At 34.5% G+C, this 17,314-nt stretch overlaps 1 protein-coding gene across 4 annotated transcripts in view; it reads left to right on the top strand.

The window, feature by feature from the left end:
- LOC145664269 (protein phosphatase 1 regulatory subunit 21) overlaps positions 1-17,314 on the top strand; it is a 123,752-nt gene that overhangs the window by 43,185 nt on the left and 63,253 nt on the right. For all 4 annotated transcript variants that reach the window (XM_081730788.1, XM_081730790.1, XM_081730787.1 and 1 more), the window contains exons 7-8: positions 6,310-6,505; positions 9,811-9,998. In XM_081730788.1, coding sequence (XP_081586914.1) covers positions 6,310-6,505; positions 9,811-9,998 — 384 coding nt within the window. The remainder of the gene's footprint in view (positions 1-6,309; positions 6,506-9,810; positions 9,999-17,314) is intronic.

The following is a 17,314-nucleotide window of genomic DNA, read 5'->3' as shown; positions in this document are numbered from 1 at the left end:
GTCCTGACTAGTTTCCCTGAATCTCATTAGGAAAGTACTGGAGTGATATCTTTAAATATATCGTTGCCCAACGCGATCTATATATAATTTCCTGGTGACATCCACTCGGATTTCATCTGCTTTTCACAGATAGACGATTGTAACATACGTGTCTCTTTGCTCAGTAGTTCACGCTTCTCCTCCAGATATACTTGATAAGACTACTGCTGACTACGTGCAATCTTGCAGTTTTTACGTCCCAAATCAGTATAATATTGCGTGAAGGGTTCGTGGAGGCTTAGTGGTGAAACTACAGGACTGAAACTTCTTGAGCACCCTCTTTATAGTCCAGACCCTGCTCCCTGTGACTTGGCACTGTTTCCGTATGTGAAAATGAAGGTGAAAAAGATGCGGTTTTCCAGTGATGAGGTTCTTCTGCGGGCTTGGGACAACGAGTGCGCCTTACTCCCTAGGGAAACTTGGAAGATCTGGCTTAACATTTGGTTTCGAAGGTTGGAGAAGTGTATTGAATGTGGTGGAAATTGTTTTTTTTTTTTTTTTTTTTAAAAAAATGTATTGCAAAAGGGTATTTGCTAATACCCTTTGTATCATCCACTCATTATCACCCCGTTTTCGTTAGCCTGCCTCAGTGCATAATTGTAGGATGTCAAATTCAAATATTCATATCACGTGACAGAAATTGTGAATTACTTTTTGATTCGTCCTCATATTTACATTAGTTTAAAATTTACAGGCAGTGCTTTTAAGCTCAATATTTTGTCTGAACATTAGAACTGATGAGTTGCAACCATTCCAAGAGTAGGGAAGGTTGCAACAAGACAAATAAACCGCTTGTCTTGTATATCTGAATAATCAGCACGCACGCCTTTGCTGCGCGCTGTCCAAAGTTCAGTTCTTGTAGATTCAGTTTTCAAGAGGTATCAGACTTTGGTAAAAAGATGTAAATAATGGCATTGGTGGACTATATGTTAGAAGCGCAACACCTAATTGATAGCCATAACATTTCGTGGGCTGTACTGTCTGAGGATTTAATTTACATTGTTTATTTTGCAAAGACAGAGGAAAATCATTCGACACTATTGTTGTATAATCAAGTCTACTTGTATTGCTATTATTATCTAGTGTTTAACATATTTGTATAAAATTAACACTAATTAATATACACAAACGTAAGTGACTTGGTTTGTCATATGCGACATTGGGAAAAAATATATACATATATGTTCCACAAGTGTGTCTACTGACTTGGAAAACCTGAAATTATCCTGGAATTTGCTTTCGGGTCTGAAAACAAGTTCAGAATTGAACTAAAATGCATGGGGCGACTTTTTCAAATTTTCGTTTTTCTTTAGTTTTTCAAATTTACCATTTTGCAAGCGATCCCGGGTTCGATTCCCGCCACTCTGAATGAGGTTTTCCTCATTCACACTAGGCTAGGTGGTACCTAACTTATAGGTCCCAGGCCGCTTCCTTCCTTCCCCAATCCTTTCTTCCTTCCCTTTCCCCGGATTGTGTGATCGCCGAGGGACGTCATCCCTCAAAAATGTGAAGGGCTAAATGGCCTTAGATGCCGAAAGCCCAGAATTTTTTTTTAAAAAAAAGTCAAATTTACCATTTCCACTTACTTTTTACATATCATCTTATTGTATATTTGATTTATATATATATATTATATGCATATATTTTTAATTGATATTTTTTTCTTTTTTTGGAGAAAAATAAAAGATATTATTATGATAAATATTGCCACTTTACCGATTAAAAACGAAGAATACTTAAAATTTGGAAGTAAGCAACACTGAGTAGACACGATGTCCTGATTAGTGTTGTAAAATTTCCGGAAATTTTGAAACGGCTGGTAAAAAACCGTTTTTTTCGCTTTCTTTCCGGAAAAATTGGAAAAATTAGGGAAAAAATTCTTTGTATTAGGTTAATTTTACTAGTAATGGAACTTTTCTTTTTCGAAGGCGTGAAAAATGTAAATTGAGAAATTTCAATATTGTGAATATTTAAAAAAGAAGCATTCGAAAGTAAAACAGTTATAATTATTCTTGAAAATTAATAGCCTGCGCTCATTTCCTTTATGTGCCTTCTAGTCGTTTACTCCTGGTTGTGCATTAATTAACAGAAATTTTACAATTGCATACACATTTATCATCATGAAGCGTTTCTGTTGCAACAAATAGGGCTCTTGAATGAAACTGAGTTCTTAATGTGCTCTTTGGTCTGGTGAAATTTTGTTAATCTTAACCAAATTACTTCTTAAAAGAAAGAGCAGAAGACAAATTTCACTAATACTCATGCACTAAGACATATAATTACTATTATTTAATATTTAAATACAGACTTTAATATAAACTTTATGTATAAAATTTTGTATGTAAACAAATAACGGTTTTCTAATGCGAAAATTAATCTACATATATAAAATGAAAGTGACTATATTTGTAACTTAACAACTCTTGAGCCACCAGATTGATCTCGATAAAAATTTTCAACATAGATGAGGTTCGGGCCTTTGATGGATTTTACCATTTCACTTTAAAAGTGCATCTTGGAGGAAGAAAGTGTGGATATATATTGAAAATTACCGATCTTAGTGTCTAACTCATGGTTTTTGGAGTTACTGAGATGAACAGTGACATTTCTGATGCTGTTTAAAAAAAGTTCAGGTCCGCAAGTTAGGGGAGGGGGAAGAACAGATATATAAAAATGAATGAAAATAGCCGATATCATTATTGAATCCATAGTTTTCGGGGTCGCTGAGATGAACAGTGACACTTCTAATGCAGTTTAAATCCAAATTCAGAGCCGTGACCTAGGGGCAGGGGAGAGGGGAGATATACAAATGATCGAAAATGACCAATAGTAGTGTCAAATTCACAGTTTTTGAGGTTGCTGTGATGAACAATAACACTTCCGATGCCACTTAAATCCAAATACAAGTCCGCAATTTAGATAGGAAGAGATATATAAAAATGACTGAAAATGGCCGACATTTGTGTCAAATCCATAGTTTCCGGGGTGCTGAGATGAACAGTGACATTTCCTATTCTGTTTAAATTCAAATTCATCCACGCAACTTGGGGGCGGGGAGATATATAAATGTGATCGAAAATGACCGATGTTAGTGTCAAATCCATAGCTTTGGGGTCGCTGCCGATGCCGTCAAAGCAGAAAAAAACACATACCGTACATGCGCATGTACAACATGCGCCTGGAAAACTCTTGAAATTAAAACACTGTTTTACGCCTGGTCATGTGCTCATGTTTTTTTAAAAACATTGCGTGTTCAGTCCCTGGAAACGGAAAAACACAGGTGAACAAAAAAGAAGTGAACACCTGGTTTGTACATGGAAAACATGTTTTGTACCTATAACCGAACGGAACATCTGTGGACTGCATGTTTTGCAACTGATCTTAACGTGTTTTCTCTTCAACAACAGCTGATCATCCGCTGAACATTGCATGTAAAAGAAAGAAGACCAGTGTTATTCTAGTATTGTTCGAGAGCACTGAACCTGCAATGTACAGGGATCGCAAACATGCAGTGAAAGGGGAACTGGAAATAGGCGGTTCAGACGATACGAACACTACAGTTTTTGATTAGTTAACACTGAATGCATAGGTCCCAATTTCAAAATGGCAGCCATTATTTCAAACTAGCGGGCATCTACTCTATAGGGCACTATTTTCGGTTTTTTAACCTGTCCCTGGTCTTTAGACCTACTAGCTATTTTCCATTTTGTGGTAATTATAAAATGTGTACACTGTTGAATGAAACTTGAGTTCGAAATTTTGCTGAAGGAATAAGAATCAAGACTGAATTTCCAGCAACACAGTGTTTCTAACATACCGGTATCTGCTGCTGGTCCAGGAAAATATAAATTCGCACCTGCAAATTTCTATCCACACAGTGAGCCTTCCAATATTGTCGAGATTAGTGTGTTTTGCTGGAAATTCAAGAATTCATTCGAAAACAACATGTAGCTGGACACTGCATGCACATGATGTTGATACAAGCAACATACACCTAATAACAAAACAGCTTTTTTTTTTTTTTTTTTTTTTTTTTTTTTTTTTTTTTTTTTTTGACAAACCCATCTGAAAATGGCCTTTTCTCGGATTTAAAACATTCTGTCTACCGGGCATGTTTCTTTTATATTTCAGACAGTGTACTGTTTCTCTGTAACCTGCAAATACATGCTGTCACTACATACCATGTACAGTTCATGTTTATACAACCCTTTTCTGCTAAAACAAACCACCTGGAAATCCTATTTTCCGTATTAAAAACATACCATCTACCAGACATGTAAACAACAAACTCCTGCTAAATGAACAATTTTCTGGAACCTGCATGAACATTCGGCAATACAGGGAAAAAACAGCTCATGTTCACAGCAGATTTCTTTTGAAATTCAGCATAGCTGAAAATCACGTTAAAGAACGAACACATTATATGTAATGTGCAGAAAATTTTCGTTCAACATTTAAAATACTGGCTGGCCTGTAATGCAAATGTACATGTTTACAATATCGGTGGAGTACAGTTTATGTGGGTACCGTTACATACGCAGACACGTTTTCACTAAATACCACGTGCTACACATGAACTTACATTCGCTGATCTGCACATGTCTGCAGCCCGCAACATTTTCTTGTGAACATTGCATGTGCATGCGCGTCGCACAGGTACTGATCAGTCAATGTACAGTGCAAACATATGATTTCATGTCAGAACAAGAATTATTACATTCAAAAACAGGTGTTATTTCCTGGATAAGTGCCTGTTTCTGTTCCAAACCATTTACTTTACACGTAACACCTGTAGTACATGAACAAAACATGCGAAAACAGACACTGTACATTGTCTGTTTTCCCAAAAGTTTTCATGAGGGGTTTAAATCAAAATTCATCCTTGTACCGTGGGGCGGGGGAGAGGGGAAATAAATAAAAAAAAAATATATCGAAAATGACCAATATTAGTGTTGAATTAATGATTTTTGGGGTCCTGAGATGAACATGGTGTTTAAATGCTGTTTAAATCCAAATTCAGTGCCGTAACTTAGGGGAAGAAGAAGTGGTAGATATATAAGAATGATCGAAAATGGCCGATATTAGTGTCGAATCCATAATTTTCGGGGTGGCTGAGATCAACAGTGACATTTCCGATGCCGTTTAAATCCAGATTCAGCCCCCATTAGTTACTCCGAAAGGGGGGAAGTGACATGTAAAAGTAAATAAAAATGACTGATGCTAGTGTCGAATTCAGTTTTTGGGGTCCGTAAGTTCATTGGTGACAGTTTATGCCCTTTATACCCAAAATGAAACGTATTCTCTCCATGCGAAGAACGGGTATTCTGTTAGTCTTTAATAATAACGAACGGAAAATTCACATGTTAAATTCTTTATACATTTGTCGCTGCTCAAACTTATGCACTTCTGCGGTGTATGTGTGTATATGTAAATAAGATAATCTCTCTTTTTGAGTTATTCAAAAAATATTCAAATAATAAAGAGGGATTTTTGCCAGAAATCAGAAAACTAAAAAGTAAAATTAAAACCTGTTGCTTTAAGTATTTTTCCTGCTAGCGAAATACGTTGTATGTATGCTGGTCCGGGTTTTGCCAATATTTCCGAACAAAAATTTTTTTTCTAATGGGTTTAAAAATTTCCGGAAATTTTACACAGCACAAGGACAATACGTATCTCCATAAAATATATACTATATTTGATTTTAAAATATTGGTATTAACTAAAATGATTCTGGCCGTGTTATTTATACTTCCCTGCCATAAAACGGTAACTGTATAAGATTACTTAAGATAATTTAAATGCGTCTATATTAATGAATCTAACTAGAATTATATTTTAGGGTCTTTTGTAGTCATAACTCCATACTATCACTGTGCTAACATTAAAGGAGTAGTACAAATATATTTGTTGCCACAAAATTTGCCTATTCTAATAGAAGAAACATAACTACTCAATGATCTAGTTAATATACTGTATACTTTAAACTAGTAAATATAAAATAGTTTTCATTTTAAAAGCATAATGTAGTAAAATATTCGAAAAATTCAATTTTTCCCAATATTTCCGTTTTTTTCAAGCTCGGGATGAAACGGTAAAAACCGTTTTTTAAACCGAAATTTCCGGTTTTTTCCCGGGCCTTTACAAGGCTAGTCCAGATACAGTGAAGTAAGTAATCATAAGAAAGAAAGAAAAAAAAAACTATCTTGACAATTTAATATATTAATTTTATATATCTTGTCTTTTATTAAATATAAATAAATATCTTCTCAGGCTGTGATCCAGAAACTTGAAAGTGAAAAGGCTGCATTTGAAGTTCATTTGGAAGCTAGAGAACGTGATCTGCAGCAGTGTTCTTCCAAGTGTTCAATTTTAGAACTACAACATAAAGAACTAGAAAAGGAGCTGGGCTCCAAACTCCAGAGCGCATCAAGGATAATTAGGGACCATCTTCCATTTGTTGATTCAAGTACGTATTATTGGATTTCGTACTAAATTCCATTGTTTGATGTAGTATTGATTACAGAAACCGTTATAACAGATCGAAATTCTTACTAACTTCCAGCATCTATATAAATTACAGGTTTGATTTAGAATGTGTTGAATTTATATGCCGAAGAATTTATATGCCAATATGTCAAAATATTGTACAAACGTTGCTTCTCAGCACTTAAAAGAAGTTCTGTGAGTTGTGTTGCTAAATTGTACGTATGAGTTTGTATATACTTTAGGCCATATAAAGTTAGATTACGTTTAGTCCATTATTGGAAACAGTAGAGAAATAGCAGGGGTTTTGCGATAAGTAAGAATTATGGCACTTTTTACTAAATGTAACGTACTGCGTTAGGAGTGTATAACCGTGTGAAGGTAACACTTAGACAGATCCTGAATTTATGCTTTATCTGTTAAGATTAAGAACTAGGAGAAAGAAAGAAAGAAAAAAAATTAAATGAAAAAAGCCTTTGATCTCAAGTAAAATGTTCAGACAGTTGAAAAAAAATGGTAAGCCAAAAATAGAAAAAAATAGGAAATTAAAGTGATTGATTGTTAGGGCGTTGTATTGTCAGATGACCGAAGGAGATATGAAAAAGATTCATTTAAAAAAAAGTTACAAAAGAATGGAGAAATTAATAGGAAAATTGAGAGGTAAGAGATGCAAATTAAATCGAGCCATGTAGACGTGGACAAATTGACGAAGGTAAATAGTATAAAGAATAACATGTGTAATCAAACAGGCTGAGGCGAAAGTGTAGTCAGGAAAACGAAAATATGTATTTTTGATTGGAGTTCAACATCGAGGTTTTAGCACAAGGTTACCTGGGCCGTGAATCTGACGTGAAATCTGAATGAGCGATCGCGAGAGATTGAACTTGAAACTACTCCCTCGAAAAAGTGCATATACTCGCTACGTTAGTATTCCGGAGCTCATATTAATAAGGAAGTAACTTTATAATAATTATTTAAAATTTCCCACTGCAACACATATTTTTGTTGTTGATTTAGCATCTTGAGACAATTCGAAAATTACTTGAATTAAGAAGTAGTGAATTGGAAAAAACCAGAAATAATGGCGTTGGTAACCGATATGTCACATATTTCTTCGGTTGAACTTACTAACTCAGCCGATACTCTTCGTGTGCTGAAAAGGGTACTTTGGTACTATAATATGAAAAATAGGAAAATGAATAACTATCGGCAAACGTTACGAACGTTGTGCGTTTTGGTAGATAAAATTGGAGCGTGTGTTCTCCTTCCTTTCTGAGCGAATAGAGGCGGTAAGTTAAATGGTAATTTTTAGACAAAAAAAAAAAAAAAAAAAAAAAAAAAAAAAAAAAAAAAAAAAAAAAAGAAGGGAATGAGCATTGTTCGTGTATATATATAAAATAAAAGTATGCTACTTCAAAATAGTTGAATAAATAGCTAGTTCGTTATAAATAGACTAATCAAGGTTTAAGCCAGAAAATGTAATGTATATAATATACTCATTAGATCTGACTATTCTGTTGCTTTAATCAACATGATAAATCATACTTCGAAGCTTCAAAACCATTATAATAATATTGTTGTAAATGTTCTTGAGTGGTGTAAAAAGATATGTAAAAAATTTATATAAATATCCCAGTGTTTTTATCGTAAATGGTGAAATACAAGGGTGAGACCAAATAAATAAATAAATAAATAAATAAATGTTTGGATCACTTACTTGCTTTATGCGTCAAGTTACAACGAAAGCTGCCTAGCATGTACAGTAGAGGAAGCAACCTTTCGACTAGTTTTTCGATCGTAGACCGAAAGCAGTTCTTGTATATCGAGAGGCGAAGAACTTCTGCACTTAAGCTTTCGTCTCGTCTTAGTTCTTGAAGTGAAATGAAATTTTTCTGTGTTATGTTATGCCGAGTAGGCTAAAGGAGACAGTGCTGATAAGAATGAACGAAATGGCGGAATGAAGAATGAAAAATATGGGCTAACCCCGAGAGAACACACGCACATGGTGTTTGTCCACCACGAAGCCCATTTGGCGCGAGCTAGGTTCTTGTTTTTTGGGGCATAGTGAGCGCAGAAAGCGACCCATAGATCAAAACAATATTCCCATTGCGAGGTTCGGACTATATGGTGGATGAATATTAGTTACATTCTTGTAGTTCATTCTGGGTCGTTCGAAACATATAAGGTTTTGCGGTGTGTTGCTGCAGAAGGTCTTGATTTATGTTCACCAAAACAGCGTGTTTCTGCCACATAATGTCATAATTCTCTCCGGTTGTTGCCCAGAGCACAGTTCGGCACTGATGGTTCAACCAAGTGGAACGAACTCTAGTGAACTATTCTCTCATAATTCCACCAGACATAGAGCATGACATTGTATTCAAAATGCTCGTGTTTGGCGACAGATTCCGGCATCTGGCGCAAGTTTAACCACTCCTTATGTACGCGTTAGGGATTTGAAAAAATATCTGCTTTTCTTCCACGTTATTATCCTTTTCAAGAAACAGATAACGGGGATTTTTCAGAAGTTTCTTGCACACACCTACTTGCTTCTGTGCTTGGTCTGTTCCCAGTTTTCGGGACACAATTTAGCAGCGTCAGATTACTTTGCTGAGGTCGTGAAGATGATGATTTGCCTAACTGCGAAATACCGAGCTCTGATAGCCTCAGAATGCTAGTCGTAGGATGGTGTGGCACAGGACCTCGAAAATTCCACGGTTTTCGGATTACCTGACTTTAGCTGACTGGCGGATTGGAAGTTGCTTAACCATTTGGTTGCTGTGCTGTGACAGCTTCCCCTTCGCCATTCACACAACAAATGTTTTGAATTCCTTCCGTGATATTATGGTCTAGTTCGAACTCGTAAAACAAAAGTTACCGAATTAGACTTCGTTGTACTTTCATCTTTGCGGCTATCAGATCACGTACAGAACGCAGAACTGCACAACGTGCCATTACACAAACTACTACTATCTATACCCGTTCTAGTAAGCACATTCGACAGCATGAACTACGTCGATTACGTAACATACGCTGCAAACGATGCAGACATGCCAATATTGCAAAACTTACGACTCACTCTTGTAAATTGAACTGTAGATAGTGCTTGGCTTAGGCTACAGTTCGAGGTAGACTAACAAAATAGAAAAGTTCACTACCAATTGATGTGATATTCATAAGAAAGAAAGAAAAAAAGAAGAAGAAGAGGGAATTAATATTCTGCTACTGCGTACAGTACGCATATTTTCAAGTGCTTACAATACAACTAACTGTCATTGAATTTATTTTCAGAAAAGAATGATTTGAATGAATTGAATGTCCCTACTCATGATCGACATCATCAGGTATGGTCCCTGCACATGATAAACCAAACAGGTAGCCATGTGTTTGATCTCACAAATGCACTTTCGGATTTCCATACATACACAGAACAGCGCCTTCATGCGACGTCAGATAGTCCCAGCCCTGTTAATGCAAAGGTTAGTGATAATTTTTAGTTATAGTAATATTAATTTATGAACAAGTCGACAACTCTTCACTGGTTCAATACAGAAAAAGCGCGATCGCAGAACTGACATAGATTCCAATCGCGGTCTTTCGCTTGTCGTACTTATGTTCTTTCAATTAAGCTACTAATGACACAATTAGCTTTAGATGCTTGTAGGTATATATAAAATATAGAGGAAGTATAAACTAAACTTTTCTTATCGGCAGTAACTAGAGATGCAAAAAAAAGCCGGCTTTTTTGAATCGATGGTTTTTTTCACATAAAAAGCCGGCTTTTTTGGGAAAAAAACGAGAATTTTGGAAATTTTGGCTTTTTTCAACTTCATGATTTTTCTATCTAAATAGCTTTCTTATAGTATATTCTATAGTTAGATAAGAATTCCATGACCTGAATGTGATATTTCGCTCTGAAATTCACCATCAAGATGGATGGAGCACATGTTTTACGAATTAAAGCTAACATGAAGAATGTAGTATTTGAGGGTAATATTAGAGGCTACTTAACTTTATTTTAACTTTTGAGTTATCGACATCTTTTTTCTTCTCTAGTTTGTCATCCGTGTTTCATTTCTAAGAGCTTTTATTACTCTAGCTTCTAGCGCAAAAGTTAAACTTGCCCGTTTTTCTATTCATCCGTCAAAGCGTACGTTTTTCAATATATCCGTCAAACCGTACTTCCACATTTCTGTTATACTGTAGCTGTGAAGTGATTTAGCAATAATTTTCCGGATACAATCTTGAATACCAATTTATACAAATAATCAGTAGCGGATTTAGAAAAGTACTTTAGGAGGGGTTTTTCTGATTGTTTCGTTTCCTAAAAAGTCCTAATTTTATTTGGGAACTGCTTGAAGTTTATGAGTACATGCATAACTAATATTTCGTTTCGTTTATGTTTAGCAATAATCTTCCGGATACAACTTTAAAATCATTTTATACTGAGAATCAGTGGTGGATTTAGAAAAGTATTTTGGGAAGGGTTTCTTACTAATGTTTAGTTTTTTTAAACATTCGTAATTTTTATTTGACGGGAGCTTAAAGTTTATGAGTAAAGGCATAAATAATAGATATTTCGTTTCTTACAGACATTCCGTAACTTTGGGGAACGGGCTTCAGTCCGAAAGACCGCTCCCCTAACCTTCGCAAAACCGTCACTGTTGGTAATTAGTAATAATAACGATTTAAAAACAATAAAAAAGGAAGTCGCCCAACTCACAGTACACGCACTATTTCTACATTCACACATGGAATGAAGAAAAGCTTTGTCAGAATGGTCGAATGCTGGTTGAATCCCGAACTTCCCGATAGAAGCGCAAAAGCTAATCACTCAGTCATGTTTGTTGTGCAGTTGTATTTAGCTTAACTTAAATATATTCCGTAGTTTTTTTTTTTTTTTTTTTTTTTGGGGGGGGGGAGTTCCGTAATGATATGTTGAATCCCTCTTGTTAAAAATTCAGAAAACTTGAGGATTGGGTAAACTGTGATGGTGGTTCTATAAAACTTAACTGTAGAATTTCAAGAATATACAGAACCAAAAGCTCTAAATATGCAGCCTTTAAGTGTATCATATAAATCTAAGTATTTCTCTTATGTTTTATTTTAATTTTATTTTGTTTCAAAAAGAGGGTATGGAATATTTTGAAGTAAAAATACTACATACTATTTTGCTAGTTATTTGTGTATTCTTTAAAAAGAAGTGTTTACTTTTAGGGTTGGCTGGTTTACACCAACTTTTTTTTTAATAACTGGTTTAAACCACAAAAATAAAAAGAATGAAAAATGCGAATCGTGTGAACTTCATGGTGACGTTTCCAGATATCAAACCACCTGCAATAGTTTTATTTCCCTTTCACCTTTTAATCAAGGTGTCCCATGTTCAATTCTCGGTCGAACCACAAACCTTCTTTCATGCGTAACCCAAGTAGTGGTTCGGATGTCAGTTTAAGCGAAAGTCTTCTCCTTGATAACCTCGGTATTTCGTAAGGATGTTAAGCCTAAATATACGAAACAAACCAAATTGTATATTTCTGCATGCCAAAATGCGTGTTGTTTTATAAAGAAGCCAAGATTGCTTAAATATATTGATAGAAATTGGCAAAATTTATCGATTGCCTACGTAGCTTCCAACATTAGCTTGGGTTGGACTTTCAATGATATCTACGTACTAAATTTGTAATTTAATACCTCAGTTTTAGCGTACTGATTACGGTACATGACCTTTAAATTTTACATGCAAAGCAATAACAGGATTTTCCCGTTATTGTCTTACATTTCAAGTAATAACGGGATTTTCCCAATGGCTAGGGCGGAAGATTCTCAACTTAAGAAATTTACTGACCGCACTTCTTTAAGCTTATGGGAGTTCTTCCAGCATAACCCCGCTGTTGCATAATAACATCAAGGCGAAACAAACTTATTTCTGTGAATATGTAATATAAATACATAAAGCAAAAAGTCTAAATCAAAAAAGCCTGGTTTAAACATCCCCCAAAAAACGGGTTTTTGGCATTTTCAAAAACAACCACGGTTCTTGCCAACTCTGCTTACTTTTGTATATAGGAGGTTAAAAATTCTTATTATATACATTGGTTAATCCTGTGGAATTCATAATGTAAATATATTGAAGAAAAATTGTTTGAAATATTTTTTCGAAATTCATAGTTTATTTTCGATGTTTTATATTATTATGAGCATCAACCACTAATTAAATGATTTTTTGTGTTATAGAGAAGCGATACAAAGTCTGTTTTATCAATTTAAAGCAGTATTTTGAAAAAAGCCCAAAATTTCCCAAGCAAAAAAGCGAAGCAGAAAAAACCGAGTTTTTTTTCCAAAAAAGCCGGTTTTTTTTCCGAGCCCTTGCATCTCTAGCAGTAACAGTGTTAAAAGAGCATTAGCAGGCACGCACGGACTGCCAGAAAATCGAATGTTGCCAACATTACAAAAATTAGCCTCTTGCTATTATCACCAAGAGGAACGAGCATTACCGACAGCCTCTCCCTTTAAATAATGTTATCCATTTATATCTTGACTTTGAGGAAAAAGTTGGTTATGTTTTTGTTGGAGGCTATAATAATAATAATTTGATGTATTAGCATAAATACAGTTTGAAATAATGTGCTAGTAATAGAAAAGGTAGAAGAGAAAGTTTATGATGATGTATGGCTCTTTAAAAAACTATTTTTCTGCATTGCTAATAAAACTCCAACTAACCAAAGCAGTATATATATATATATGTATATACTATTAAAATAGGTATGTATACTGCTTTGGTTAGTTGGAGTTTTATTAGCAATCTTGAATTTTCGGAAGTTACAATAAATAATTTACTAGTTTTCTGATTTTTTTAAATGAAAATGTATATTTATATGTTTTATAAACATAAATTATAGGTTATTACAATATGAAAAAAAGTAATAATAAATTAGTGTATTTTATGTAGGATGTTTTTAAGCAATACCGATAACATTTTGTAGGTAATTCCTGACACCAAGATAATATAAAAAAATGAGACCAACCTGGGTGTAGAAATGCATGATTTTGGTACTGTGACCAGACGAAAGTTAGTCGGAAAAAGCACAAAAACAGCCATTCATCCGAGAACAGTGTCGGATCAACGTCTTGTAAATAATCCAGCTTATGTGCAAGTCGTTGTACGGAAAAAGTAATTACTGGAATGTATTTTTGCATATGTAGAGAAGAAAAAAAATCTTGGGTGTTTACACTTTATTCTCCACACTTTTTTGTGATGGCAGCCACGCGAAATTACTTCAGAATCTAAGATAAAATTTAATGTCTGGAAATTCTGAAGAATACAAAAGTGCCTGTCAATCTGTTTAACATGCATGTCTTAGAGATTTCAAGAGATTTGTAGTTCAAAGTAGAAAGTCATCAGAACGATGCTTATGATGGGATAATATGTTGCGTATGATTATATTACTCAGAAACTTGACGTTCTTATTGAGAAGGACAGTGGGATCTTCATGTGGATACTGTTCAAAAACTGTAACCTCTGTTTGCCATGTTCGACTGTATTAACTACAGGCGTTGGAGTTCTGTCTACTTAAAAGAGATGCGAAATACAGAGGAGACACATTGTGAAGTATTCAGCAAGGGAAACGTGTAGTTAAAAGGTTCAATCTTAAATCTACTGCTGTAGGAACTGATATCGACTTGGAACAGACAATCAACAGATCATAGAAGATTAAATCAGGTATTATGAGTCGTACCAAACATTGTGTTAAATAACACTACTGAACATATAAAACTAGATAAAACAAACATATTTTTTCAGGTCCTTGATGAAGATATGGTATAGAGTATAGGAAGACATGTAATTTACATTCGAAATTTGACTCATTGTCGGTATCTGGAATCTTACCAGGTCACAAGCCGGTACATTTTTCATAAAACCAAGTATAATATCTTCCTTAGTTTTTAAAATAGAACGATGATCTTGACACCGTTTGAAAGCTCTTATATTAGGCTCAGGCCTCCTAGCTGTCCTGTTTTCCCATTTTTCCCTATATTTTGGAAATTTCTGTATATTTGTCCTATATTTTAACCTTGTCCTTTATTTCCTCTATTTTTCAATCATTGAGTTATTGAAAATACAAGTCAAGGGAAGTTTCAGTGATGATTTAAATTGCTGCATATTAGCAATATGCTAAATGTGTCTTTGCACTTTTTTTCTTTAATTTGCTTTTTCCTATCCTCCCATGCCCACTCTTTTTTCTTTGTTTCCGATGTGCTTCTTCCCCTGCGAAACTTAACTGAGAAATCTTGCAATGCTCCAGTTTCTTATAACACAAGCTGTATCAGCGTTTTCTTTCAGCAGTGTTGGCTAGCCATTGAGGTGTGTTGGTATTCACCAACTTTCGCAGCGCCTTCCAATATTGCTGTACATAATATGCAGGGTTCCCACGCGTCCTGGAAAACCTGGAAATAAAAGTGTGTTGTGAAAACGCCCGGGAAAAGTCATGGAAAGCAGAAAAAGAGTGAAAAATCCTGGAAATTATTTATGAACTGGAAAAGGTCTGAAATTTATGTTGTATAACAGTTGTTAGAAGTGTGTGTGTATATATATATAATTTGCAGAGTTATCCGTATATTAAAATGTTAGGTTTATATGTTTGTCCCCAATTCTTTCGACAGTGAGATCTCGAAAACCACACATGCGTTTTCGCTGGTCAATTCCAAATTTTGTGTAGATTGTCCAGTTCTCATTCAAATTTTCAAAAACCGTGTTGTTATTATTCTATTCGACATTTTAGGGGCCGTTTTGAGCCATTTTAGGCACATAAGATTAACATTGTTGCAGCCGAAACTAAGGTGTTAGGCAACCAGTAGAGAAGTTATGTATGGTGGGTTGACGGACATTGCAGGCGTTTTTTCTTAAATCTGAATGGGAAAACCTATCGCATGCTGGAAACTTCAAAGGCCTCAAGAGACGCAATCAGGCGTACTTGGACGGATATGGATTTATTAGGGAAAAAAAAATCCACTTGATATCGTGTTACTTCTACAAATTTGCTCTAAACTCACTCCAACATCTATACATAGCAATTCACTTCATTTGTGAGTCTCCTATACTTTACTTGTATAAGGAGACATGCGCAATGGGAAGGAGATTCATGGTCATAACAGAACGATTCGCTGAGTAGAGCTAGTGATGAATGAAATTCTTTTACATTGTTTGAGAGGAAATATGTTGATCATTTTTCTTTAATCAGTAAATCACCTGTTCCATTCCTAAATCTTGTTTCCAGTTGCCTGTTGGGATGAAGGGTGGCCTTTTCTTACATTTTTTAATTTTATTTTTATTTATTTATTTATTTATATATTTATTTGTGCTTCAGAGCATAATATTCTATTGTATAGATCAAACTGTCCTATATTTTCTCAATGTTCTGCTGAGAGGCCTGTAGGCTTTTATGTTTATTCCGGAGTCTCTCTTCGTATCTCAGTTATTGTCATGTTATTTATAGTTAAACAAAAGAAGTAAAATAAAATTTAAAAAAATAAAAAGATAATGAGAATTTTTTGTTATTTGTGACATTATTTATACAAATTGGGAGCAGATACATAATTTATTTATCTTAAAATACAATTTGACATTTATTTCCAATAATCTGGCAAACTTTTTTTTTTTTTTTTTTTTTTTTATCTTGATTCATTCACAAGTTATAAAATGTTAAAGAAAGAAGAAATAATTTCTCTCGACCGCCATGTTGACGCCGCCATTACGAAAAAGTTGGAAGGGAGGAGGGGGTGAGGTAAAAGCTCAAACTTCTTTCCTTCCCTACACATGCAAGAATATATTCCAGTAATCATTTTCTCCGTATAATGACTTGCATTCAGAGGTGCTATCAATTCCAGGATTAAAAACGGAATGTTCACAATTTTTAGTCGTAGATGCAATTTATGCACAATTAGATGTGTTACAGGGACGACGCAAAGGTAACTCCCAGAGAAACTGGATAAGTTGGGGGGATATTTTATTACAAGATGAATGAGGAATATAAACAATTAAGTACAATATTTCAAATAGTAAAAATGATCATTTATTTTTCAAGTTAGAGGAACATTTGGAATTCGAAAGTACGAGAGATATACATGTTTGATTAACCTACTTTATCTCAGTACAGAATAAACTCTGAGGAAAAACTGAAGTGAAGTGAAGTCTTCAATATCTTACAACGTCTCTTTAACGTTTGTCGCGTCACAAACTTTCATGGTCTGTGATCCGGGGACCTCTTGCACAACCTATTATTGTTACTGTGTTCTTACTTCGGAGGAAGAACTATTATTTACATAGAGGTATCGATTGATTGCCAATCAATATATAGAAAATACTGACGCTCAAAATGTGGAATTCGTAATTTTCTTCGTTCGTTCGGAAATAATAATTAGGTTCTTTTAGTTCGGTTAATCTCAACTTGGGGGTTGCCCTCAGGGTGGTTATTATTATTATTATTATTATTATTATTATTATTATTATTATTATTATTATTATTATTATTATTATTATTATTATTATTATTACTGTTATTTGGAAGAAACAAGGAAGTCGTAGTGTTCAAAAAATTGAGAACTACATTCCTAGATTAATTTTAAGAAATTGCAGATTACATGACTAGTGTATAAATTCCATGTTGCTTCGATTTATGAGTCTTAATTATTATTAGTCGTATCATGGATAACGAATGATTCAGGCAGTTCTCTAATGATGAAGGAACGGCAAAATATAATTCTATTCTTCCAAAATACAGAAGCTCGTATTTAAATG

This window comes from Thermobia domestica, chromosome 11, assembly GCF_964235325.1.
Source record: "Thermobia domestica chromosome 11, izTheDome1.hap1.1, whole genome shotgun sequence".
NCBI classification, from domain to species: domain Eukaryota; kingdom Metazoa; phylum Arthropoda; class Insecta; order Zygentoma; family Lepismatidae; genus Thermobia; species Thermobia domestica.
This window is presented reverse-complemented; position numbering and strand designations above follow the sequence as displayed.